Source organism: Pelophylax lessonae, assembly GCF_965119305.1.
Source record: "Pelophylax lessonae genome assembly, chromosome: 3".
Taxonomy (NCBI): Eukaryota; Metazoa; Chordata; class Amphibia; order Anura; family Ranidae; genus Pelophylax; species Pelophylax lessonae.
The window spans coordinates 111,096,516-111,123,878 of record NC_138770.1 but is presented as its reverse complement, the minus strand read 5'-3'; the positions used below and the strand labels follow the sequence as shown (position 1 = coordinate 111,123,878).

General features: G+C 45.8%; 1 protein-coding gene across 1 annotated transcript in view; it reads left to right on the top strand.

Moving 5' to 3' along the window:
• The window catches only part of CYP39A1 (cytochrome P450 family 39 subfamily A member 1), a 169,369-nt gene that overhangs the window by 55,918 nt on the left and 86,088 nt on the right, over window positions 1-27,363 (top strand). The window contains exons 4-6 of the mRNA XM_082249199.1: window positions 5,243-5,392; window positions 6,558-6,651; window positions 25,279-25,374. Of these exons, the coding sequence (XP_082105325.1) occupies window positions 5,243-5,392; window positions 6,558-6,651; window positions 25,279-25,374 (340 nt within the window). The remainder of the gene's footprint in view (window positions 1-5,242; window positions 5,393-6,557; window positions 6,652-25,278; window positions 25,375-27,363) is intronic.

The following is a 27,363-nucleotide window of genomic DNA, read 5'->3' as shown; positions in this document are numbered from 1 at the left end:
TATGGATGATTAGATAGATAGATAAACTGATTGACCGATAGTAGCGATATATGGATGGTTAGATAGTAGCGATAGATAGAGTGTCATGAAAAAGTATTCATACCCCCTTTAATTTTTTCCCCATTTTGTCATGTTGCAACCAGAAACGTAAATGTATTTATTGGGATTTTATGTGATAGACCAACAGAAAGTGGCACATAATTGTACATAATGATGAAAGGAAAATTATAAATGGTTTTCAATTTTTTTTTACAAATAAATATCTGAAAAGTGTGGTGTGCATTTGTATTCAGCCCCCCCCCCCCCCCGAGTCAATACTTTGTAGAACCACCTTTCACTGCAATTACAGCTGCAAGTCTTTTTGGGGATGTCTCTACCAGCTTTGCACATCTAGAGAGTGACATTTTTCCCCATTCTTCTTTGCAAAATAGCTCAAGCTCTGTCAGATTGGATGGAGAGCATCTGTGAACAGCAATTTTCAAGTCATGCAGCAGATTCTCAATTGGATTTAGGTCTGAACTTTGACTTGGTTATTCTAACACATGAATATACTTTGATCTAAACCATTCCATTGTAGCTCTGGCTGTATGTTTAGGGTCGTTGTCCTGGAAGGTGAACCTCCACCCCAGTCTCAAGTCTTTTGCAGACTCTTAACAGGTTTTCTTCTAAGATTGCCCTGTATTTGGCTCCATCCATCTTCCCATCAACTCTGACCAGCTTCCCTGTCCCTGCTGAAGAAAAGCATCCCCACAACATGATGCTGCCACCACCATGTTTCATGGTGTGTTCAGGGTAATGGGGCAGTGTTATTTTTCTGCCACACATAGTGTTTTTTGCTTTTAGGCCAAAAAGTTCAATTTTGGTCTCCTGATCAGAGCATCTTCTACATGTTTGTTGTGTCCCCCACATGGCTTCCCGCAAACAGAATTTCTCTTGGCTTTCTTTCAACAATGGTTTTCTTCTTGTCACTCTTCTATAAAGGACAGATTTGCCAAGTGCACGTCTAATAGTTGTCCTGGGGACAGATTCTTCCACCTAAGCTGTGGATCTCTGCAGCTCCTCCAGAGTTACCATGGGTCTCTTGGCTGCTTCTCTGATTAATGCTCTCCTTGCCCGGCCTGTCAGTTTAGGTGGACGACCATGTCTTGATAAGTTTGCAGTTGTGCCATACTCTTTCCATTTTCGGATGATGGTTTGAAAAGTGCTTCATGAGATGTTCATGAGAATGCAATTGGTTCCCCTAGATTTTGGTTAGGGGTATCAGAGTAAAAGGGGGCTGAATACAAATGCATGCCACACTTTTCATATATTTTTTTTTTGTAAAATTTTTTGAAAACCATTTATCATTTTCCTTCCACTTCACAATTATGAGCCACTTTGTGTTGGTCTTTATTTTTTTCATCAACATCCCTTGTGATAACAAGGGCTGTGACAGGTCTTCTTCATGGAGAGATCTGGGGTCTATTACATGCCATATCTCTCCTCTGGCCTCCAAAGCATTTGACAAAACTGAGAGTGGTTTGATCAGATGCTTGTACAAACCAGTAACAGTCTGTAAATAAACAGACTGAAACCAGAAGTGATGACGTCCTCATTGCTTCCGGTTTCTGATCTCACTGAGAGGGGAGGAACAATGACAGTTCGTAGGTAGTCAACCCTGTTTGCTTTTGTTTGTCATAGCAGGGGTAAGGAAGGTGAACGGGGTAGAATAAAGAGAACCTGTATGATCCTTCATCCCGGGAAGATTGGGCTCAGTCATTATGGATTGGTATTCCTGGGAAGTATAGTCTATCCAATAGTATTATATGTTTGGAAACTTTTTTCTCCTTGGTGATTCAAAAAAGTCTTCCTGTCGAATGTTGTTGATTTTGGAAAACATAACTTGTGTTGTGGGGCAGTCTCCTGCTTCCAGAGGACGGGAATGCAAATCTTGCCCACATTAAGTAAATGAATTAAGAGGGATTGATTATCTGTTCCTGGACAGTCTGGAGAGGTGAAGAAAGTAGGAAGCTGAATTCTCCCCAAGGTTATACAGTGGGTACGGAAAGTATTCAGACCCCCTTAAATTTTTCACTCTTTGTTATATTGCAGCCATGTGCTAAAATCATTTAAGTTCATTCTTCTTCCTCATGAATGTACACACAGCACCCCATACTGACAGAAAAACACAGAATTGTTGACATTGTTGCAGATTTATTAAAAAAGAAAAACTGAAATATCACATGGTCCTAAGTATTCAGACCCTTTGCTGTGATACTCATATATTTAACTCAGGTGCTTTCCATTTCTTCTGATTATCCTTGAGATGGTTCTACACCTTCATTTGAGTCCAGCTGTGTTTGATTATACTGATTGGACTTGATTAGGAAAGCCACACACCTGTCTATATAAGACCTTCCAGATCACAATGCATGTCAGAGCAAATGAGAATCATGAGGTCAAAGGAACTGCCTGAAGAGCTCAGAGACAGAATTGTGGCAAGGCACAGATCTGGCCAAGGTTACAAAAAGATTTCTGCTGCACTTAAGGTTCCTAAGAGCACAGTGGCCTCCATAATCCTCAAATGGAAGACATTTGGGACGACCAGAACCCTTCCTAGAGCTGGCCGTCCGGCCAAACTGAGCTATCGGGGGAGAAGAGCCTTGGTGAGAGAGGTAAAGAAGAACCCAAAGATCACTGTGGCTGAGCTCCAGAGATGCAGTCAGGAGATGGGAGAAAGTTGTAGAAAGTCAACCATCACTGCAGCCCTCCACCAGTCGGGGCTTTAAGGCAGAGTGGCCCGATGGAAGCCTCTCCTCAGTGTAAGACACATGAAAGCCCGCATGGAGTTTGCTAAAAAAAACACCTGAAGGACTCCAAGATGGTGAGAAATAAGATTCTCTGGTCTGATGAGACCAAAATAGAACTTTTTGGCCTTAATTCTAAGCGGTATGTGTGGAGAAAACCAGGCACTGCTCATCACCTGTCCAATACAGTCCCAACAGTGAAGCATGGTGGTGGCAGAATCATGCTGTGGGGGTGTTTTTCAGCCGCAGGGACAGGACGACTGGTTGCAATCGAGGGAAAGATGAATGCGGCCAAGTACAGGGATATCCTGGACAAAAACCTTCTCCAGAGTGCTCTGGACCTCAGACTGGGCTGAAGGTTTATCTTCCAACAAGACAATGACCCTAAGCACACAGCTAAAATAACGAAGGAGTGGCTTCACAACAACTCCGTGACTGTTCTTGAATGGCCCAGCCAGAGCCCTGACTTAAACCCAATTGAGCATCTCTGGAGAGACCTAAAAATGGCTGTCCACCAACGTTTACCATCCAACCTGACAGAACTGGAGAGGATCTGCAAGGGGGAATGGCAGAGGATCCCCAAATCCAGGTGTGAAAGACTTGTTGCATCTTTCCCAAAAAGACTCCTGGCTGTATTAGATCAAAAGGGGGCTTCTACTAAATACTGAGCAAAGGGTCTGAATACTTAGGACCATGTGATATTTCAGTTTTTCTTTTTTAATAAATCTGCAACTATGTCAACAATTCTGTGTTTTTCTGTCAGTATGGGGTGCTATGTGTACATTCATGAGGAAGAAGAATGAACTTAAATGATTTTAGCAAATGGCTGCAATATAACAAAGAGTGAAAAATTTAAGGGGGTCTGAATACTTTCCGTACCCACTGTATGTCGTTAATTTATTAGTTATATCGCCAACCCTGTTCCAGAAGTCTTGCAGCTTAATACAAGACCAGACCATGTAATGAAAAGTCCCTTCAGCATCCCCACATCACCAGCATAATCTGGTGGTCTTCAGAAACATGTTGTTTGAGGACAGCTGGTACCTTGTACCATCTAATAAGGATTTTGTATCCAGTTTCCTGAAATCTACTTGCGAAGGGGAAAATTAATTGTGTCCCATTGCTCATCTGTGAAGGTGGTATCTCCTTACTCCCATTTAAGTAGGAAAGGCAGGATCAAACACTCTAGAGGAGTCACCAGGACAGAAAATGAGAGGTAATTCTCTATCTGGGACATTATGATAATAAAAACCTCCTGCCAATTCTAAAGGGGGTCACTTTTATATTGAGCATGAATTTGTCAGGTCACTTCTACACTGATCACAAGTGCAAGGGGGTCACTTCTCCACCGACCACCAATGCAAGGGGCCCCCTTCTCCACTGACTACCAATGCGAGGGGGTCACTTCTCCACCGACCACCAATGCAAGGGGGTCACTTCTCCACCGACCACCAATGCAAGGGGCCCCCTTCTCCACTGACTACTCTTTGCCACTGGCCACCACCGTGTGGGGGTCACTTAAATTTTCAGTGTGTGTAAATTTTGTGAACTAGAGTTGTTGAGGGGAACGTAAAATACACACCATCCTTATTATTTTATTTAATACTCTACTGTTCACACTAAGTTGTAAATATAAAAAAGTTAGTTTGAAGTTTTCTGAGACCTGAAAATGATGGCATGGGTTCTCCAGAGGTAGAAAGGTTGAGGGGCTCGTGTGAAAATGTGGATGGACAATGGTTTGTAAGGGATTCAAGTACTCTGTGTTCAACTCCATCCCTCTCTCAGTGAAAGGCAAAATGAAATGTGTATTTTTGCTGTATGTATTGATTTCAACAGCTCCTCAGTTATCAGCCTCTCCAGTCTCTTAGCTGGTAATGGGGTAGAGGCCATCAATGGAAAATGCAGGGCTCGTTCACACTCGCTTTTATCTATGAAGAGCTATGGGTGTTTGAATCGCTGTTCAGATAGCATTTATTAGGAGGTGAGAAAACATTGTATGGCCTCCTCACCTCCTGCTTTAACCCCTTGAAGTCCGCACTAGCGTGCCGCAACTGCATGCATTGCAAGTAGCTGTGGGGAGCTTTCAGAGCGACCCTATTCACTTGAATGGGTTGCATTTGGCGGGTGCTTTGCCTGCTGAAAGCGATGGGGGTATAATTCCTGTTGCAGTTGCGAAGCAAAGCATTATGGACAAAGAATGTGTATACTCCCAGTTGCTGCATCTAAAGCGGGAGCGGTTGGTGAGGGTAGGAAAAACAAAGCTCAACCATGGGCTTTTACCACACCTCAACCGCTAGTTGAGGTGTCCATGTTGTGCTGGTCTGACTTCAGTTGAGTGAGTTCTGATTGCTTGGTGTGGGTAATGTACTTTATCCCTTTACCTGTTTTATTGAATACATCAACAAGAATATAGAGAAACAGTAGAAAACCCAGTTGTATCTTGTTCTCATTGACAGGCAAGTCATGTACCCCGCTGTGGTGGACAACCTGTTTGGTAAAGGAGTGTGCCCTACTACCAAGGACACAATAAAGGAATTTGAAGAGCATTTCTACACATTTGATGATGGATTTGAATATGGCTCCCAGCTCCCAGAGTGGTTTTTCAAGTAAGAACTTCTACTTCCTTTAATACAGTGTTAAAGCAGAAATCTAGGTGAAAAAAATAATATTCTCTATTGCTTTAGTGAGCTTTTTGAAGTATGTCCCATGTTGTGGCAGGTGAATCTTGTAAAAAATCTTCACTGTGATATGTCCCATCCTCTTCCTGTTACTTAATTTCCGGCTCTGCAGGGTTTATAGTGTGGGGTCTTGTGTGAAAAGGCTGTGAAAAAGTTCCCAATGAAGATCTCCCGCCTTCTCCCTCCTCTTCCACTGAGAAACTCTTTCATTGCTTTCACTGCCTGTAACAAAAAAACACAATCTGTGAATGGGGAAGGGGGGGGGTCCGATGAGTCTATGGGAATGTTTTACCATTCTTCCAGAAGCCCATATGTAAAGTCAGGCACTAATGTTGGACGAGAAGGCCTGGCTTGCAGTCTTCTCTCTAATTCATCCCAAAGGTGTTCTGCTGGGTTGAGGTCAGGTCTCTGTGCAGGCCAGTCAAGTTCCTCCATTCCAAACTCACTCATACATGTCTTTATGGACCGTGCGTGGTGCACTGGTTCAAATCATTTGATGGAGGGGGGATTATGGTGTGGGGGTGTTTTTCAGAGGTTGGGCTTGGCCCCTTAGTTCCAGTGAAGGGAACACTTAAGGCGTCAGCATACCAAGACATTTTGGACAATTTCATGCTCCCAACTTTGTGGCTACATTTTGGGGATGGGCCTTCCTGTTCTAAAATGACTGCACACCCAGTGCACAAAGCAAGGTCCATAAAGACATGGATGAGCGAGTTTGGGGTGGAGGAACTTGACTGGCCTGCCCAGAGTCCTGACCTCAACCCGATAGAACACCTTTGGGATGAATTAGTTAAACTTTTATCCTAGGTATTATCAAATCTCAAATTTACCAAAGACCACATGTATGCTACCTAATACATTAAAACAGCCTATGACTTTGCACTTGGTTTACCTTGCCAGGTAATTTACAATACCACAATTGTCTTTGATAAATAAAGCATGAATAATTCAGAGTGTTTGATCATGTATTGTAGAGCATTAATCTGAGTAAATATGTTTCAGTGTATCTATTTCACATCATGGTAAGTATAAAGGCACACAAACACAATTGTCATTGGCTGTATAATCGGATCTCTCCTATTCTGTCTTTCAGAGACTGGTCTCTGTCCAAACAGTGGCTGCTAAAGATGTTTAAAAACATAGTACCCAAAGAAGAAGAAAGTAAACCATCGGAGGACAGTGCTAAGGTAGACTCTCTTTATAAAAATAGAAAGTACAGCTACAGGCAAAACATTTGTTTTTCATTTTTCAATGGAGTGGAGAATGGCTTGAAACTTTTCCAGGTTTTTTTTTTTATTGCTCTGTGTTTTTATTAGGAAAATTTCTCATCACTTCATGTTCTTCTGGTCACTGTCACCAGTACATGAAGTAAACCACTCATGAAGGAATCACTCCAACGAGGAGACAACAAAAGATTTCCTGTAGGATTGTAAAAATGTGAATGACATTGTATAAAACATTTATTGGATAGGTTGAATTGTTTTGGTAGTGCTAAGTAGATTTTAAAAATTTTCATCGTACCTTACAATGTTTTCTTTCAACCAATTCTCCTACATTTTGTTGAGTTACATCAGGGTCTCCAGACTATGGCCCATACACAACTGCCACTTGGGTCATTCACAAATCCTCAATGTGCATAGATTGAAGATTAAGGTCAGTAAAGACTGCCCATATTCTTCACTTCAACCCCCTCCCCAAGAGGGGACTCTAATGAAGATACTAATGTAAGAGGGGACTCTGATGAGGACATTGATGTAAGGGGGGACTGTGATGCGAGGGGGATTCTGATGAGGACAATGATATAAGAGGGGACCCTGATGTAAGAGGGGAGCCTGATGAGGACTTTGATGTAAGAGGGAAGTCTGATGGGAACACTGATGTAAGAGGGGACTCTGATGAGGAGAATGATGTAAGGGGGGACTGTGATGCAAGGAGGACTCTGATAAGGACACTGATGTAAGAGGGCACTCTGATGGAGACAGTGATGTAAGGGGGTTATTTGATGGGGACACTGATATAAGGGAGGACTCTGATGAGGAGAATGATGTAAGGGGGGACTGTGATGCAAGGAGGACTCTGATAAGGACACTGATGTAAGAGGGCACTCTGATGAAGACTGAAGATGGAGGATGCTGATGGGGACACTGAAGTAAAAGGAGACTTTGATGAGAATACTGATGTAAGAGGATTCTTTGATGGGGACACTGATGTAAAGGAGGACTCTGATGAGGATACTGATATAAGTGACGATTCTGATGGGGACACTAATGTAAAAGGAGACTCTGATGAGAATACTGATGTAAGAGGATTCTTGGATGGGGACACTGATGTAAGAGGGACTCTGATGGGGATACTGATACAAGAGGAGACTCTGATGAGAATACTGATGTAAGAGGATTCCTTGATGGGGACACTGATGTAAGAGGGACTCTGATGGGGATACTGATACAAGAGGAGACTCTGATGAGGACAATGATGTAAGAGGGCACTCTGATGGAGACAGTGATATAAAGGAGGACTCTGATGAAGACAGTGATATAAGGGAGATATTTGATGGGGACACTGATGTAAGGGGGACTCTGACAGGGACCCTGATAGCCTAATAACATTGGTTTATGCCCCCCCCCCCCCCCCAGTGAACAAATTTACATCCAGATTTGCCGCACAAATAGCTCTGCAAATATTTCTAAATACACTCCGAAATGTTCATACCATGTAGGAAGGAAAAAGCTAGGGAGAGACAAGAAGAGAAGAAAAAGGGGGGGGGGTTGGTTGTGGGATCACTCATAGAGGAAGGGGGGGCAAAGTGAAAAGGTGAAAGGAAAAAAAGGGAAATATGCCTGAGTGGGGAGTTGTATCCAAAGGTGGAATATAATGGTGCATTAAACCTAAATAGAGAGTGAAGTGCAATTAAAGGAAGGAGACCTACAACTATCCATCCATGGGATCCAAACTCTTTGGAACTTGTCCAGTTTGTCTTCTTAAAGGCAGTACATTTTTAAAACAAAAATATGCATTGAGAAACTCTGTTGAAATGGTTTCTTACAGAGTAATGGAGTCCTCTGCAATTGGTATCCTAATATCTTACATAATGCTTAATATACTGTACTTGAGTCCAAAGAAATTTTTAAGACTGTGTAGTCTCACCATATATCCCCGAATCTACCTGTGATGGGTATCCTCTAAAGCAGATTAGTGTACAGGGTTTGGCAGCTTTTCTTATTCTGTCTGCCAGCAATATGAAGAGATATGTCCACAAAGCAGTCAGAAATCATATCTGTCCTGTATATAGCAGTTCTTTTTACATTTACGAGCAGACAATTTCCAATGAACAATATCCTAATAAAATATGTTGGTCAGTTCTGATCACTCCTGTAATTAAAAAGCACAATTGTGTAGGGCATGAAGACTGCCATCAAAAGTCTTATCAACAAGCTAGCATTTTATAGGTGAAAACACCTTGAACTACTATGTTATCTCTTTCAGTACAAAGTACATATGTTATTCATTAGAAGTGACTCTACCTTGAACCACTAGGTTATCTAATACAAATTATAGATGTATATACAATATATTAATTCAACATACCTTGAAGTATGAACAACTATTGTATGTTATCTACAGTACTTTAATACAAGGTATTTGGTATGTATATATGTGTGTGTGTTTGTGCACTATATACTGTATATTTGATTATCTTGTTAAAATGGTATTTGGAAGTGGAAGGGATATTTTAGACAGCAACATCCAAACTGCAGCTCTTGTGGAAGGATCCTGGTCTGTAGTGGTCAGGGCCTACTAAAAATGGTCCAAGAGAGGAAAACTTGTGATCTTTGTTGCATATGGGAAGTGAGGGCTGGCCTGCGTAGTCTGATCCAATAAAATACCTACTGTAGCTCAGATTTCTGAAAAAGTTAACGCTGGTTCCGATAGAAAGGTGTCAGAACACACAGTGTTAATATATATATATATATATATATATATATATATATATATATATATATATATATATATATATATATAGTAAAACCTTGGTTTGAGAGCGCTTTGCAAAACAAGCAAATTTTTAAAATAAAATTTGACTTGATATACAAGCGATGTCTTGATATACAAGTAGCGTCATGTCACAACTGGGTATAAAAGAGAAGAGAGGCGCCTCTAAGTGTAGCAATATGGTTACATTTAATGAAGGTTCAACATTTAGCAACTCACATGGTTGATGATTAAAACAGGCACATCTAAGTATGCAGGCATCCGGGGTAAAGCTGTCCACATAGACCATCCTCCCCACTGCCATCTTCAACACACCCTTCCACACTGCGCTCCACGAGCGATTCAAAGTCTCGCTTTCAGATCACTCTACTGCAGGATAGTCTTCCCAATCACAATTGCAGACTGACATCGGTGAGAGCCAGTGGTTCAGAAGATGGTCTATGTGGACAGCTTTACCCCGGATGCCTGCATACTTAGATGTGCCTGTTTAATCATCAACCATGTGAGTTGCTAAATGTTGTACCTTCATTAAATGTAACCATATTGCTACACTTAGAGGTGCCTCTCTTCTCTTTTATACTCTGTAGCTCCTGCTGGATTTTGCTTCTAATCCCCTTGTGGAGGCTGCCATTTGTGGATGGACATTTTATGATGACACAACCTATCACATTGCTATAATCTTTTTATATGGAATATAAACTGAAAGACTTCTGAATAAATGGTTGTGGAACGAATCATCTGAGTTTCCATTATTTCTTATGGGGAAATTCGCTTTGATATAAGAGTGCTTTGGATTACAAGCATGTTTCCGGAACGAATTATGCTCGCAATCCAAGGTTTTACTGTATTGGCGCACCGCCACCATACCAGTCCTACTCTGGGGTTTTGGGGTTTCCTATTGACTTCAGGGGTCACGAAATTCCACTCACCCTGCTCACACAGATGTCCGGCTGATTCCGCTTCCTCTTATGGACTCACACACATAGTTACATAGTTCCTGTAGTCAAGCTTTGAAGTTTCTTCCCAGTCAAAATGCTTCGAACCTCCGAAATCCTGGGTCCCTAAATAAGGACTTGGCAATACAGAGAGTACTGAAAGTCAGTCCTCTCCTCTCTAGCCCTACAACCTATCTCCCTGCATAGGTGAGAAACTCACAACAATGTCTCCTTACTGTCCCCCTTAACCCCCCGTAACCACTTGCCAATCGGCCTATGTTAAAGATATGTCATTTGTTTGATGTTAAATACTGGGGTTAGGGTAGCAGCTAGCTGCTCTAACCCTGGTATTTTTTTTACTATATTCAATTCTCTTTGAGATAAAAGTAGTTCTGCGGGGAATTTGCCATGGGATCACTTTTAGAAGCCTCAGGAGGCCCCCCCCCCCCCCCTCACGTCACTCTCTGGTCATTCCTGACCGATCAGTAAAGATTGGGAGTGATCTGACGCTGGCAGTAGTTGGGTATGGAGAAGAGTGAAGCCAATATGACCGCCACTCGTCTCTATGCCCTTGGAGGACTGGAGCAATGTCCTGGCATCACTTCTGGTTCCCGGGCCATAGTAAGTAATTTTTTATTTATAGTAAAAAAAAAATAAAAAATAGATTTTATCCTTTGCTTTCAAAGGTAAATGAGAGATTTGAGGTCTTTTTGACCTCAGATCTCTCAGTAAAGAGGACCTGTGATCCTTATTTCTATTACAAGGGATGTCTATATTCCTTATAATTGGAATAAAAGTGTTAAAAAATAATAAAAATAAAGGGACAGTGTAAAAATAAAAAGTAAAATTAAATAAGAAAAAAATGAAGAAAAATGTAAAAAAAAGAAAACATTTTTATATTGTTTTCCACATTTAAAAAAAAAAAAAAGTATTTTTTTAAATAGTAAAACTGATTCGGACAGTTGCACTATTAATAGGTGGCACCACAGATGAACACTACAGCTAGAAGTTAGCAGTGCTCATCTGCAGGCTGAAGACTTCCATTTTTGTCAAGCTTTCAACCTGCATTTGATCACATGATCAGGAACCAGTCTGATTAGCTCCTGATCATCAGTGGGAATCTCATTGTCAGCTGGGATTAAGAACCAGAAGTGTTGGCTGCTGGGAGAATTTATATTAATGTAAACTCTACATAGGGAATCGGCTTTGAAACATTCCTATAACAAATGCATGCAGAAAAGGGTTAAAGAAGTAAAAATATGCATATAAAATGATAAGTTCACCTTTTAGGAGCATGTTACATGTTACACCCATATAAATTACTCAAATAGTTAATAATTAGTTAAATAGTCATTTTTGTCTAAGGTTCTGTTAAAAAGCAGTTTTAGTTACCTCATCATTTGCTTCCCTGGCAACTGGTGCTCTCTTCTTCCATCCAGGCTCTGGGCAGGCCCTGGGCGGTCTTACTTAACCGCTTGCCGACCGCCGCACGACTATTTATGTCGGCAGTCAGCCCCTCACAGGCTGACAGTAGGGCTACGTCGCTAGCCTGTGAGGTGAGGCTCTAGGGAGTGAGCGCGCGCCACCGGAGGCGCGCTCCCGCGCAGTCACGGACCCCCCCCCGCGCGTGTGCCCGGCGGACTCGCCGGGCACTCGCGATCGTCCATTACACCGGAAGAAAGGCAGGCGGCTAATGTAAACAAAGCCGCCTGTCATTCTTCCCGGTGTAAGAATGGAGATCTGACGGTTCTACTATGTAGGACCGTTGATCTCTGTTCTTACACTAGTAGCCACAGCCAATCACAGTTAGAAACACACCCCTAGGACACACTTAACCCCTCCCTCTCCAATACAGTTAACTCCTTCACTGCCAGTGTCATTTTTACAGTAACAGTGCATATGTATAGCACTGATTACTGCAGTAATGTCACTGGTAACCCCAAAAGTGTCAAAAATGTCAGTCAAGGGTCCTGCCAAGAATCTGTCAAGAATCTGTCTGCCGCAATGTCGCAGTCCCGCAAAAAAAAAACGCAGATCGCCGCCATTACTCGTTAAAAAAAAAAAAACAAAAATGACAAAAATCTTTCCCTTTGTTAGTAAACGCGATTTTTTTTTTTTTTTTTTTTTTTTTACCAAACATATGTAGCATAAAACAAATTGGCCGAAAATGTTAAAAAATGTTGATTTTTAAATTTTTTTGGGGGGAATTTCATATAAAAAAATATGAAAAATATAGTTATTTTTGCAAAATTGACGCTCTTTTTTTGTTTATAGCGCATGATCAAAAAATCGCACAGGTGACCAAATACCACCAAAAGAAAGCTCTGTTTGTGGGAAAAAAAAGGACGTCAAATTCGTTTAGGTACAGCGTCGCACGACCGCGCAAATGTCCATTAAAGTCACGCAGTGCCAAATCGCAAAATAGGCCCTGGTCAGGAAGGGGGTAAAATCTTCCATGGCTTAAGTGGTTAAAATGCAGGACTGCTGGTCCTGCATTGTGCATGATGACATCAGAGTGCAATCAATGGATATTTATTATTGATCCAAGTTATTACACTTCCATAAGAATTCTTTCACAACTGCATCTGGCTAGCAGATCTCATGAGTCTACTTCTCTCCACTGTTATTTTTGAAGTCCTATTTCGATTAGTTTAGGTCATAGTTTTTTTGTTTTTTTTTTACTAAAATACCATTTTATTTTTAGTCGTATTTTAGGCATCTAAATTATTTTAGTTTTAGTTGTATTTTAGTCGACTAAAATCTCCCGTATTTTTTTAGTCGACTAAAATCTCCAGTACCCACGTGACTTTCTTCTTCCCTTGGAGCTCCACCTGTCTGTTAAATTCCCAGCCCCATGACTCTTTCGGCAAGATGTATTGGCTGAGAGACGCAGGCTCCCTCTGTCTGCTGCCTGGGATTTCTGAAACAATGCCCTGAAAACCACAGAAGAGGAATTTCTCGGACGGATTTGTGTCTGTCTGGATGGGACATGGTGAGTGTTTTCCTTTCCCAGCAAGGTAGAAGTGCTTAGCACTGTGTAAAATAACAGCCTCCCCAGACCGTCCTGTTCTCTGCCCTGTTCACTCTCTCACTTCCATTTACTTCTCCATCCCCACTTGCAGGTCACCTCCCCATCCCCAAAGTATAATGCACCCTGCCCTGTGCACTCCCTCACTCCCAAATACTTCCCCATCCCCACTTGCAGGTCACCTCCCCACCCCCAAAGTATAATGCACACTGCCCTGTGCACTCCCTCACTTCAATTTACTTCTCCATCCCCACTTGCAGGTCACCTCCCCATCTCCAAAGTATAACGCACCCTGCCCTGTGCACTCCCTCACTCCCATATACTTCCCCATCCCCACTTGCAGGTCACCTCCCCATCCCCAAAGTATAATGCACCCTGCCCTGTGCACTCCCTCACTCCCATATACTTCCCCATCCCCACTTGCAGGTCACCTCCCCATCCCCAAAGTATAATGCACCCTGCCCTGTGCACTCCCTCACTCCCATATACTTCCCCATCCCCACTTGCAGGTCACCTCCCCATCCCCAAAGTATAATGCACACTGCCCTGTGCACTCCCTCACTTCAATTTACTTCTCCATCCCCACTTGCAGGTCACCTCCCCATCTCCAAAGTATAACGCACCCTGCCCTGTGCACTCCCTCACTCCCATATACTTCCCCATCCCCACTTGCAGGTCACCTCCCCATCCCCAACTTATAATGTACCCTGCCCTGTGCACTCCCTCACTCCCATTTATTTATCCATCCCTACTTGCAGCCCTGAAATTACAGCCAATAGAGTTTACAGTTTTGTGGAACTTTTATATTTTAAAGTTGCCCTTCTGTTTGTCAAACAACAATATTTTTGTTTGTTTATGAAATTTGGTTTTATTTATAAAGCTGTTCTATATCACAACAGCTCAGTGACGGTTCACACTTCTGCGATGCGGGAACACTGCAAATATGCAGCGTGTTCCCGCATCGCATCCGCACCTCAGGCAGTTCACTCTGCCATATGCGATAGGCAGGGGGTGTCAATTAAAAGTTAACGACACCCCCAGTTGAGATCGCATATCGCAGTGCGATCTGCAACTACGCACAGAATCCGATCGCACAAGTGTGAACCACTGTGCGATCCGATTCTACTGTGGCTCAAAAAAAGCCTCATGTGCGTGTTTGGTGCGGATACAGTGTGAATTCAGCCATACAAAGTGTATGGCTGAACTCGCATCTGCACATCAGATCGCATGTAATTAGGAGCAGTGCGCTCCGAATTGCATGCGATCTCCGCAAACGCGGAAGTGTGAACCGGCACTTAATCTGTGTCTGCAGTGTATGTTCAAACCTTAATATCATAAATAATATGTTATTAGATTTTTACTCAAGGAGTATATAATGAGCTTGGGAATTCTAAAAGAAATGCTTAACCGCTTGCCGCCCGCCCGCCGTCATATGACGGCGGAGCGGAGCGACCATTATCCTGGGCCGCCGTCATATGACGGCGGCACTTTAAGCAGGGCAGGCGCGCGATCGCGTGCGCGCCGCCCTGCACTGCCCGTCACCGGCAGGGGGGAAACAGCCAATGGGCGTGGCTGTTTCCCACGTGATCGGCTGTGTTCCAATGACACAGCCGATCACAATGAAGGCGCCCACCAGATGACCGCGCATGCGCGATCGGGAGCGCGCAGCGCGGTCATGTCGGTGGCACTGTGTTCCGTAGGAACACAGCTGTCACCGGCGGTAGTAAACAGTCACTGACAGTGACTGTTTACTATGTGATCGGCTGTGAATCCATTCACAGCCGATCACAAAATGCAAACAAAGAGCAGTAACTGACTGTTACTAGCTCTTCTCTCCTCATACAGTTTCCAGTATGAGGGGAGAAGAACTAGAAATAGTGAGTTACTGCTCTGTACACATGTCACAAAGTAAAAATCACACTAATAAAGGTCCCCCCACACAGTCCTCAGCCCCCCCCAATGTCACCTGTCACCCAACAGTCACCTCATCAGTGCCCAGAAATTGACACCCATAACGTTCACATGTGAGCGCAGCGATCGCAGGCAGAATCACTGCGATTCTGCCCGCGATCCGGAAATCATTGCAAATCGCGGGACGCCTGTGCGTTGCCCCTGATTTGCAATAGCACCCCAAACGCTGTGCGATGTTGCCGCCATTTCCGCCTGCCGAATCGCGGTAACATCGCGCAAACATCGCATGACGCCCAAAAAAGGTACAAGGGTTTCTTTGGAGCGTCATGCGTTGTTTGCACGATGTTACTGCGATTCGGCAGGCGAAAATCGCAGCAACATCGCACAGCATTTGGGGTGCTATTGCAAATCACGGGCAACGCACAGGCGCCCCGCAATTTGCAATGATTTCTGGATCACGGGCAGAATCGCAGTGATTCTGCCCGTGATCGCTACGCTCACATGTGAACATAGCCTAAAGTTCACCGGCCACCAGAGACTGCCATCAGTACCGCCGTGCACCATCGCCCGTCACCTGTCACCCATCAGTGACCATCGCCCGTCACCTGTCACCCCATCAATCACCGTCACCTGTCACCCCATCAATCACCGTCACCTGTCACCCCATCAATCACCGTCACCTGTCACCCCATCAGTCATCGTCACCTGTCACCCCATCAGTCATCGTCACTTGACACCCCATCAGTGATCGTCACTTGTCACCCCATCAATCATCGTCACATGTCACCCCGTCAGTGACTGTCATCTGTCACCCCATCAATCATCGTCGCCTGTCACCCCATCAATCATCATCACCTGTCACCTCATCAATCATCGTCACCTGTCACCCCATCAGTCATAGTCACCTGTCACCCCATCAGTCATCGTCACCTGTCACCCCGTCAGTCATCGTCACCTGTTTGCCATATACATGCAATCACTTACTGACCTCCTAACGACTATATGCGTCGGCCATTAAAAGCTAAATACTGGGGTTATGGCAGCAGATAGCCCCCATAACCCTGGTATTTTTTGAAACGGCGGGCGGTCGGCTTTCAGATAAGGGTGGTCCCAGTGGCGGATTCGCCGCGGAATTACCCTTACGGTGCAGGGGAAGAGGTGCCCCCCCCCCTCCTGCCGCGTCCCAGACGTTTTCCCAGCTTACCGGACCCGCCGGCAGCGGGGAAAACTATCCGGTCCCGGATCCTCAGAGACAGGAAGTCGAGTGAGGGCAAGATGGCCCTCACTCAACTCTATGGTCTTGGAGGACCGGAGCTACGTCAAAAGACGTTGCCTAGCAACCGGTTTAAAGGGCCGCTTTTTTTTGCTTTTTTTTTTTCCTCTTTCAACAATTTTTTTTTTTTTTTTTTTTTTTTCTTTTTTAATGTAGTTGTGAGGTGTGAGGTCTTTTTGACCCCAGATCTCACAATAAAGAGGACCTGTCATGCCTATTTCTATTACAAGGGATGTTTACATTCCTTGTAATAGGAATAAAAATGATCAAAACATTTTTTCTCTTACGTCCTCCGACAGTCGCCGCCTCTTCATATTCGTCACATATGGGGTATTAGACTTTGCTCCGAAGGAGTAGCTAGGCAACAGAATATGTTAACAATAAAGCTTTAACATATCCCACCCTCAAGGGGTGGTCCCCTCAGTCAATACCCTCCTACTTCCTGCAACCATATCTCAGTTTTAATGTCTAGCTTGTCAGGAGTGGCTGGCTCTCTCTGTGCTGGGACTTTTTGTCCCAGACTCTTTCTTCTTTTTGATATTTTGTTTGAGTTTTCTCTCTACCTTTACTTAGCTGTTATTTTTGTCAGCATTAGTTAGTTCTTCGGACGAAGAGGATCATGCGGACTGGGTCTCGGGCTGATCCCCCTGGTCGCAGGTCGTGGGTCAGTGGCTTCCCAGTCTGCCATCGAGCGTTCAGCCAGGTAACGCTCCTGGCACGGTGAACGACCCATCCCTGTTCGGTGCAGGGATGATTGGTGAGGTGGCTACCTCACCGGACGCTGTGCGGTTTCTGAACCGCCATTGTGTGCGTCTTGAGTAGCGACTCTCCCTGCCTCATGTGCAGCGGCTTGTTCGCCTGTGCGGGTTCCCCACGCCATGTGAGGTAAGTGTATCTATGTGGGGACCTGTCTGTCTGGGGGGGTCTCAGTCTGGGACTGTGTAACCTGCCTTTAATCACACTGCTTGTCTCCCTATCTCTCGGCTGCATGCTGTGGGCTGCAAGGGGGGGGGGGAGCTGTATGACACTGAGTATGTCAGGCTGGGCAGTGTGAGGAGCTGTGTGCTGTGGGGCATGTTTTTAATGGCATGTTGGGACATATACAGCGATCGCTGCGGCGATCTAACATGTATCCATATTATGGGATGATATTGTGTGTGATTTTATGCACTGTGGAGCGGCGATTTCGGCGCCAAACGGCGCCATTTTACCGGCGCCCGCTCCGGCCGCATGGTTTACATGCACGGCGGCCATTTTCTTGTAGCCTCCATAGGCTTACATAGAGCGCCCTGGCAGCATCACTTCCTCTCTCCTGGAAGCACCGATCGAGGCAGCAGCAGCAGCGGAGTCTCCTCAGGTTTTATCCTTCTATTCCTGTGTTCCATTGCCTGTATTCAGTCTGTATATTCCCTGTGGGGGTCTCATTGTGCTGAGTGTGGTGCGGTGGGCTGCGCTTGCCGCGCTTGCTGTAAGGGGGCAGTTAACCCTTGGTTGTCTGGCATACAGGGGCAATGGATTCTCAGGAGGGCAAATTTCCCACAGTCTTGGTGGAAAGCCAGGGGACCGCTGTTTCCCCCCCAGGGGGGGATTTGGCCACTATTGTGGCTGGCCTTGCTGCACAGGTGCAAATGCTGGTGGCTGCTCAATCTACTAAACGGCCCAGAGTTGCTCTGTCCTCTGATTCTGAGGGTGAAGGTGATGGGGCTGTTCTGGCGGGGACCCCCCTATCGGGGTCCCGCTCCTCTCTGGATCTAGTGGGGTCTGAGGTAGAGGCTGAAGTTGAGGGGGTTGATAATTCTCCCCCTGGCTCGCCTGAAGAGCTTGCAATCATGGATGAGTTGATTGCTTCCATTAAGCAGACGCTACGTTTGCAGGACGAGGTGTGTCCCCCAGCTGCCTTGGCGGCTTATGGGACGCAGAGAAAACGCAGGACGCCGCAGGTCTTTCCCTGCAATGCTGATTTTCAGCGCGCTGTTAAGGACCAATGGCGCGATTTGCGCAAGCCTTTTGCGGTACCAAGTAAATTTAAGCTGCGTTATCCTTTCTCGCCTGCCACTGATGAACGGTGGTGTGTGCCTCCGCCAGTAGATCATGCTATTGCGGTTTTGAACAAAGCCACTGCGATCCCGGCAGAGGGATCCCCTATTTTCCGTGATGCCACGGATAGGAGACTGGAGTCTCTTGCCCGTCATACTTATTCTGTTACGGGTTCTATGCTTAAGGCTCTGTTTGCTTCTCTCATGGCGGCCCAGGCGATCGCAAGTTGGACGCAGATGCTTAGGCGCGTCCTAGTGGCCGATTCGGCCTCGGCGGCGACCCTGGACATGGTGGATCAGATCCACCAGGGTGTCATGTATCTGTGTGATGCGGACCTGGACCTGATTCCGTTGGCCGCGCGTGTGCACAGCGTGGCGGTGTTGTCTCGCCGCCTGGTTTGGTTGAAATGTTGGTCGGTGGACCAATCTTCACGTAAAACCTTAGCCAATCTGCCTTATGATGGGTCTCGCCTTTTTGGGGAGTCCCTGGATGTGTTGATTAAGGGGATTACTGGGGGTAAGAGCACTCTCTTGCCCCATTTCCCCAAGGCTAAGGGGGCTTCTGGGAAGAAGCATGCTAATTTTCGGCCCCCTCAGGGGTCCTTTCGTGCCTTTCGGCCGCACTACAAGGGCAAACCGTTCAAGGGCCAGGGCTCTCAGAAGAAGCCCTGGTCTGGAAAACAGAAGTCCGGCCATTCCGGACCTGCGGCCCATAACAGTTCGGCCTGAAGGGGCGCCCTCACCCAGTTTTGGGGTGGGGGGACGCTTGCTCGGTTTTCTTCAGCCCTGGTTGGCCCGTGTGCGGGACAGATGGGTTCTGGAAATCGTTCGATCTGGTTACAAGATCGAGTTTCTCTCTCGGCCAGAGAGCAGATTTTTTCCCTCAAATCTACAACTGTCTCCAGAGCGCCTGCGGGATCTGCGCCTGGCGGTGCGGGACCTGAGGGCTCAGGGAGTGGTGGTTCCGGTGCCTCATCGGGACAGATTTCGGGGGTTTTATTCCAATCTGTTCACTGTGCCCAGAAAGGAGGGCAAGGTTCGTCCAATTCTGGACTTGAAAGCTCTGAACCGCTCTGTGCGGGTTCGCAAGTTCCGCATGGAATCCCTGCGCTCGGTGGTGGCTGCCCTGGTTCCGGGGGAATTCATGGCCTCCATCGATTTGAAGGATGCGTATCTTCACATCCCCATATTCGAGGGTCATCAGAGATACCTTCGATTTGCCATTGCGGAGGATCACTACCAGTTCGTGGCGTTGCCCTTTGGGCTCGCCTCGGCTCCGCGGGTCTTCACCAAGGTGCTTGCACCGGTTCTGGCATTATTGAGAGCCCAGGGCATTTCTGTCCTGGGGTATCTGGACGACATTCTGATTCGGTCTGCGACCAGTCAGGGTCTGGAGAAGGACCTGTCTGTCACGATGCAAACTCTGCAGGAGTTCGGTTGGACGATAAATGTTCCAAAGTCGACTCTGAGTCCGTCGGTTCGTCTTCCCTATCTGGGAATGATACTGGACTCGGTGCAGGCGAAGGTCTTCCTGCCGGAAGACAAACTCAGGACTCTTCAGGAGGAAGTCAGGTCCCTCAGGGACGTTCCGAACTCGTCTCTGCGGACGTGTATGAGATGTCTGGGATTGATGGTCTCGGCTTTCGAGGCGATTCCTTTCGCGCAGTTTCACACGCGGGGTCTCCAAGCGGAGATCTTGTCCAAGTGGGACGGGCGACCTCAATCTCTGGATCTTCAGATCTCGTTGAGTCATCGCACCAGGGAAAACCTCCTGTGGTGGCTCCAGTCCCCGTTGGTGTCCGGGGGCAAGTCGTTTCGTCCGATCTCGTGGACGATAATCACCACGGATGCCAGCCTGTCGGGCTGGGGTGGTGTTCTGGGCGTTCTGTCCGCCCAGGGGACCTGGTCGGAGGGGGAGTCTTCCCTCCCGATCAACATTCTGGAATTGCGTGCGATAAGGCTCTGTCTTCATCGCTGGACGGACCGGCTGCAGGGCTGCCCGGTTCGGGTGCAGACGGACAATGCCACGGCGGTGGCCTACATCAACCACCAAGGGGGCACCAGGAGTGCCCGAGCGGCTCGAGAAGTGGCCGACATTCTGTCTTGGGCCGAGACTCATGTCCCGGCGATAACGGCGGTTCACATTCCGGGAGTGGAGAACTGGCAGGCGGACTATCTGAGTCGCCAGACCCTGGATCAGGGGGAATGGTCTCTCCACCCGGCTGTCTTCCAGATGTTGTGCGCGAAGTGGGGTCTTCCAGATGTGGACCTGTTCGCGTCTCGCCTCAACTACAAGGTGAAGAGGTTCGTGGCAAGGACGCGCGACCCTCGGGCGGACGCGTCGGACGCGTTAGTGGCCCCGTGGCATCAGTACAGGCTGATGTACGCGTTTCCACCGATTCAGTTGCTGTCCCGGTTCCTTCGCAGGTTACACTCGGAACGCAGCACGGTGATTCTTGTGGCACCGGACTGGCCTCGCCGGTCCTGGTACGCAGACCTCGTGAATCTGGCGGTCGACGCCCCCTGGCGTCTGCCTCTTCGGGACGATCTACTGTCTCAAGGACCGATTTACCATCCTGCTTTACAGTCGCTGGCTTTGACGGCCTGGCTGTTGAGACCGAGGTCCTGAAGGAGAAGGGTCTCTCTCCAGAGGTTGTTCATACCTTGATCAACGCGAGGAAGTCTTCCTCGGGAAAGGTTTATTACCGTACTTGGAAGGCCTATTTTGCCTGGTGTGAGTCCAGGGGGTTTTCACCCCGCACGTACTCGGTTTCCCGTGTGCTGTCTTTCCTTCAGACGGGTGTCGATCAGCGTTTGGCGCTGGCTACGATAAAGGGTCAGGTGTCTGCGCTGGCCGTTCTGTTTCAACGTCCCGTAGCTTCCAACTCCTTGGTTGGCACTTTTATTCAGGGTGTGCGGCATCTGGTTCCTCCTAGGAGGGATCCCTTGCCCCCTTGGGACTTGAATCTAGTCCTGTCTGTGTTACAACGTGCTCCTTTTGAACAGATCAGGGAGATCTCGTTGTCTATGTTGTCCAAAAAGGTCGCCTTTTTGGTGGCGATCACTTCGGCTCGCAGAGTGTCGGAACTGGCGGCTTTGTCCTGCAAGTCTCCGTACCTGGTTGTTCATTTGGATAAGGTGGTCTTGCGACCTAATCCTTCTTTTCTGCCGAAACGAGTTTCGGAATTCCATCTTAACGAGGATATTGTTTTGCCTTCGTTGTGCACGAAGCCTAAACATCCTAAGGAGGTGAGATTGCATTCTCTGGATGTTGTTCGAGCGATTAGGGTTTACCTTAAATCGACTGAGTCTTTTCGAAAGACGGACTCCTTGTTTGTTCTTCCAGAGGGTCCTCGGAAGGGCATGGCGGCTTCCGCCTCTACCATTGCCAAATGGATCAGGCAGACCATTGAACAGGCTTATGCCTTGCAGGGGAAGGTTCCCCCTGTGCCTGTGAAGGCGCACTCTACTAGATCTCTGAGTACGTCTTGGGCCTGTCGTCATGGGGCTTCTGTAGCCCAGGTGTGTAAGGCGGCGACTTGGTCGACCGTGCACACTTTCACAAAATTCTACAAAGTAGATGTTCAGGCATCGGCGGATGCTTCCTTTGGCCGCAAGGTTCTTAGTGCGGCTGTTCCCTAGGGTCCCTTGTTGGGGACTCCTGGCTGTTGGGATAAGTTTTGTATCCCCTGGTTTTTTGTCTTTTCCTGGGTTGTTGCTCCTGTTGAGCACTTATTTTTGCTGTTGCCCAGCTAGTTCCTTCCTTTGGTAAGGTTCCTTTCTTTGATGTGGAGACTGCGTTGCCTTTCGGCGCGGATGCGTTTCCCACCCCTCATGTTTGCACTGCTTTGGGACGTCCCCATATGTGACGAATATGAAGAGGCGGCGACTGTCGGAGGACGTAAGAGAAAACGGAATTTTTGTAAAATCTTACCTGTAAAATTCCTTTCTCTGAGTCCTCCGACAGTCGCCGCCCCCGCCCCTCTTTTGGGGTTTGTATGTATACTCTACTGCTATTCCACTAAAACTGAGATATGGTTGCAGGAAGTAGGAGGGTATTGACTGAGGGGACCACCCCTTGAGGGTGGGATATGTTAAAGCTTTATTGTTAACATATTCTGTTGCCTAGCTACTCCTTCGGAGCAAAGTCTAATACCCCATATGTGACGAATATGAAGAGGCGGCGACTGTCGGAGGACTCAGAGAAAGGAATTTTACAGGTAAGATTTTACAAAAATTCCGTTTTTTTTTTTTTAAACTGTGTAAAAATAAAAAAATAATAAATAAAATAAATAGGAAAAAAAAAAAAATTAAAGCGCCCTGTCCCCGTTAGCTCGCGCGCAGAAGCAAACGCATACGCAAGTCCCGCCCACATATGTAAACGGTGTTCAAACCATACATGTGAGGTATCGCCGCGATCGTTAGAGCGAGTGCAATAATTTGAGCCCTAGACCTCCTCTGTAACTCTAAGCTAGTAACCTGCAGACATTTTTAAAATGTTGCCTATGGGGATTTTTAAGTACCAATGTTTGGCGCCATTCTGTGAGCATGCGCAATTTTGAAGCATGACATGTTGGGTATCTAATTACTCGGCGTAACATTATCTTTCACATTATGGAAAAAAATTGGGCTAAATTTACTGTTTTCTTATTTTTTAGTTCAAAAAAGTGAATTTTTTTCAAAAAAATCGCATTTGGAAGACTGCTGCGCAAATATGGTGTGATAAAAAATATTGCAACGATCTCCATTTTATTCTCTAGGGTCTCTGCTAAAAAAAAAATATATAATGTTTGGGGGTTTAAAGTAGTTTTCTAGCAAAAAAATGATTTTAGCTTGTAAACACCAAGTGTCAAAAATAGGCCCAGTCTTAAAGTGGATAAATGGACAACTTTGTGTAAAGCGCTACTTGGATGTGAGGCCTATGTATGTGGCCAGGCTGTGAAAAAGTGTTACACATGTGGTATCGCCATACTCAGGAGGAATAGCAGAATGTATTTTGGGGTGCAAGTTTTGCTATGTACATGCGATGTGTTAGAAATATTGCATAAATGGACAGCTTTGTGTAAAAAAAATGTGTTTTCATTTTCTTTCCACATTTTCCAAAAACTTGTGGAAAAAAATGACATATTCAAAAGACTCATTATGCCTCAAAAATTATACGTTGGGCTGTTTGCTTTCCAAAATGGGGTCATTTTATGGGGGTTTCCATTGTCCTGGTGCTCCAGGGCCTTCAAAAGTGCGATAGGTTGTCAGGAAATGATATGTGTAATTTGTGCTCCTAGAATGCCGGACGCTGCTACTCGGATGTTAGGCCTCTGTATGTGGCCAGGCTGTGAAAAAGTCTCACACATGTGGTATAGCCATACTCAGGAGGAGTAGTAGAATGTGTTTTGGGGTGTAGTTGCAAGTATACATGTGCTGTGTGAGAGAAATAACCTGTTAATACGGCAATTTGTAAAAAAAATAAAAATAAAAAAAAATAAATCTTCATTTTGCAAAGCATTGTGGGAAAAAATTACAACTTCAAAAAACTCATCATGCCCCTTATTAAATACCTTGGAATGTCTACTTTCCAAAAAGGGGTCATTTGGGGGGTATTTGTACTTTCCTGACCTTTTAGTGTCTCAAGAAATGAGATAGGCCTTCAGTACATCAGGTGTGATCAAGTGTGATCAATTTTCATTGAATAGCACCATAACTTGTGGACTCTATAACTTTCACAAAGACCAAATAATATACACTTATTTGGGTTTTTTTTACCAAAGATAAGTAGCAGTATAAATTTTGGCCAAAATTTGTGAAGAAAAATGACTAATTTGCAAAATTTTATGACAGAAACAAAGAAAAATGCGTTTTTTCACGATATTTTCAGTCTTTTTTTATTTATAGCACAAAAAATAAAAAACCCAGTATTGATCAAATACCATCAAAAGAAAGCTCTATTTGTGTGAAAAAAAGGACACAATTTTTGTATGGGTACAGTGTTGCATGACTGAGTAATTCTCAGTCAAAGTGTGAGAGCGCTGAAAGCTGAAAATCGGTCTGGGCAGGAAGGGGGTGAAAGTGCACTGTAGGCAAGTGGTTAAACAATGCATTACAATTTAATTAAACCCATTCGATTTCATCACTGCAAACATGAAGCGGACGAAAACTATGACCAAAAAATTTTTGTCAACAAAATCAACCCTGGTTCTCTCCTCTCCCCTGGAGGATAGCTATAGTTGCTAGACTTTGCCTGCCATCTATTGGACCTTCTATGCTGCAGCTAGACCACACTACAGCTTCCACACCTAGCCTTGTTAGTTGACTTTAAAGTATAGCCAGTACTTCAACCATGGGCCTCATCAACAGGTTCTATTTGAGTTCCATTGTGTCTACAATGTTCTGGATTACTCCTGTGTTAACCTGTTTTTGTCTGTTTGTACCTGTCTAAACCATTTGTCTGAAATCTCCTTTTATCAGCCATTGCTTGTTTACATGTCTGAAAAATGGTGATGGCGAGGCAGATGGTCCTGCTTCAGACATTGGAAAAATTTACAGCTGTCTATGAAATGGGTACAGAGGGATTAGACGCTACATGGACATTTTGAAATACCCTGGTGATGAATAAATTTGTATGATTTCTCGATCTTTTACAGACCTTGCTACATCATCTTCTGGACACTCTCAAGGGAAATTCCACACATAACTACAGTCTATTACTGCTCTGGGCATCGCAGGCCAACGCCAACCCTGTAAGTGCAGCTATATAAATTGTCTCCGTCAATGTACCATGGTAGAGAAGGAGGATTGTTTTATCTTTGTTTTTAGCTTTGGGTGGTGGTGTCCTTTTACATTTTCTTTTAAAAAGAGAAGTTTTGCCCAAAAAAAGGCAGACCGAGAGGAAAATACTGGTCAACAGCATTGTCTGTGGTTTCCCTGCAGCTGATCTTTTACTATTTTGGACATACCATGCCTTGTTCTACACTGTGTCTCTGTGTAAAGGTAGTCATATTGGCAGAAAAGCAGGGCTTTGCAGATTCATGTTAGAGCTGCCCCCCCCAATGACTGGTGATCTAAGCTTAGGAATTAGCAGGGAAAAAGTGAAGAAATCACAGATCCAAATAATAAATGAAAAGAAGCAGGGAGATCCTTGCAGGTCTCAGGTACAGCTTCCTTTCCAGGAAGGAGAACAATGAGAAGCACAGTAGTGGCACCCTAAATCTTACTCTGGTGAGTCTACAATTCAGAGGCAGCTGTGCTTTAGATGATCTCACACTGCAAATATACAGCTATGAGAATGGAGACCCAAAGCCTAGCCGCACTTCAAGGAAATCAAAACAAAATGTACATTTCTCTTTCGTTGATCGACAGACAAAGCTCCTGATATTCATAACCATTTGGTTATGTTGCCCCCTACACGAGTAGGACACTAGGCAGAAAATAATTCTGGCTATACTCCCTCTCTCTACTATAGCCACTCATTTTTTTTTTTTTGTTGCGTAGTCAGGAGTAAGGACCCATTTCCTTCCTGGAATTTTTGGTCCTGGCAACATTTTTTAGCTAGAAAATTTTTTTTTCTCCTGGATTTTTTTCCTGTGAGCTCTACAATCAACTGCCCGACTGGGCGACAGGCTGGATAATCTAGATCTAGTGGTCAGCCCAATTTGGCCAGCCAGCACGCGCAGACCTCGGCCGCGACATGCCTCCTGCTGTCCCAACAAATGGTCATCCCTCCGGACTTGCATGCGGGTGATGGGTCCCTGCAAAGGGAAATTCTGACGAAACGGGACAAGCCTCCGCAGTCTCTGTACAATCATATCCGTCTGAGTCGAGGCACGAAGGAGTCCCTAATATGGTGGCTTCATTCTCCTGTGCTTCAGGCTGGGAAAATCCTTCCCCCCCTCTTGTATTGGACAGTAGTCACAGCGGATTTGAGCCTGTCCAGCTGGGGAGGCATCCTCGGCAAGCATTCTGCTCAGGGGATCTGGACGCTGGAAGAGTCCAGACTCCTGATCAATGTCTTAAATCTCTGAGCTATTAGACTGGGTCTGGATCATTGGACAGATCGTCTTCAGGGTTGTCCAGTGCACATTCAATTGGACAATACCACGGCCGTGGCTTATGTCAATCACCAAGGGGGCACAAGAAGTGTCCTGGCAGCTCTGCAGGAAGCCAGTATTCTAAGGTGGGCAGAAAGGTTCAATCCAGCCCTCTCCACCATACACATTCCTGGGGTGGATAATTTGCAGGCGGATTACCTTAGTCAGCAGGCACTGGACCACGGGGGAGAGAGTCCTTCATCCGGAGGTGTTTCATCAGCTGTGGCTCTGGGGGGGCATCCCGAGGTGGATCTGTTGGTGTCTCGGCTCAACAGAAAGGTGCAGAGGTTTGTTGCTCGGTCAAGGGATCACACAGGATCCACAGCGGACGCCACAGATGCGCTGGTGGCCCATCAGTATTGCCTGATTTATGCCTTCCCTCCTCTCAAGCTTCTGCCAAGACTTCTACACAGGATCGAGGCAAAAGGGATTCCGGTCATCTTAGTGGCTCCGGACTGGCCTCGCCTGGCTTGGTACACCGATCTGGTGCGGCTGGTCGCTGACGTTCCTTGGAAGCTTCCTCTCAGGGAGGATCTGCTGTCCCAAGTATCGATCTTCCATCCTGCTTTACAGTCGGCTTTGATGGAGTTTTTTTTCAAATATATTTTATTGTAAAAGTTGAACCAAAGGCAAGTACAGTAC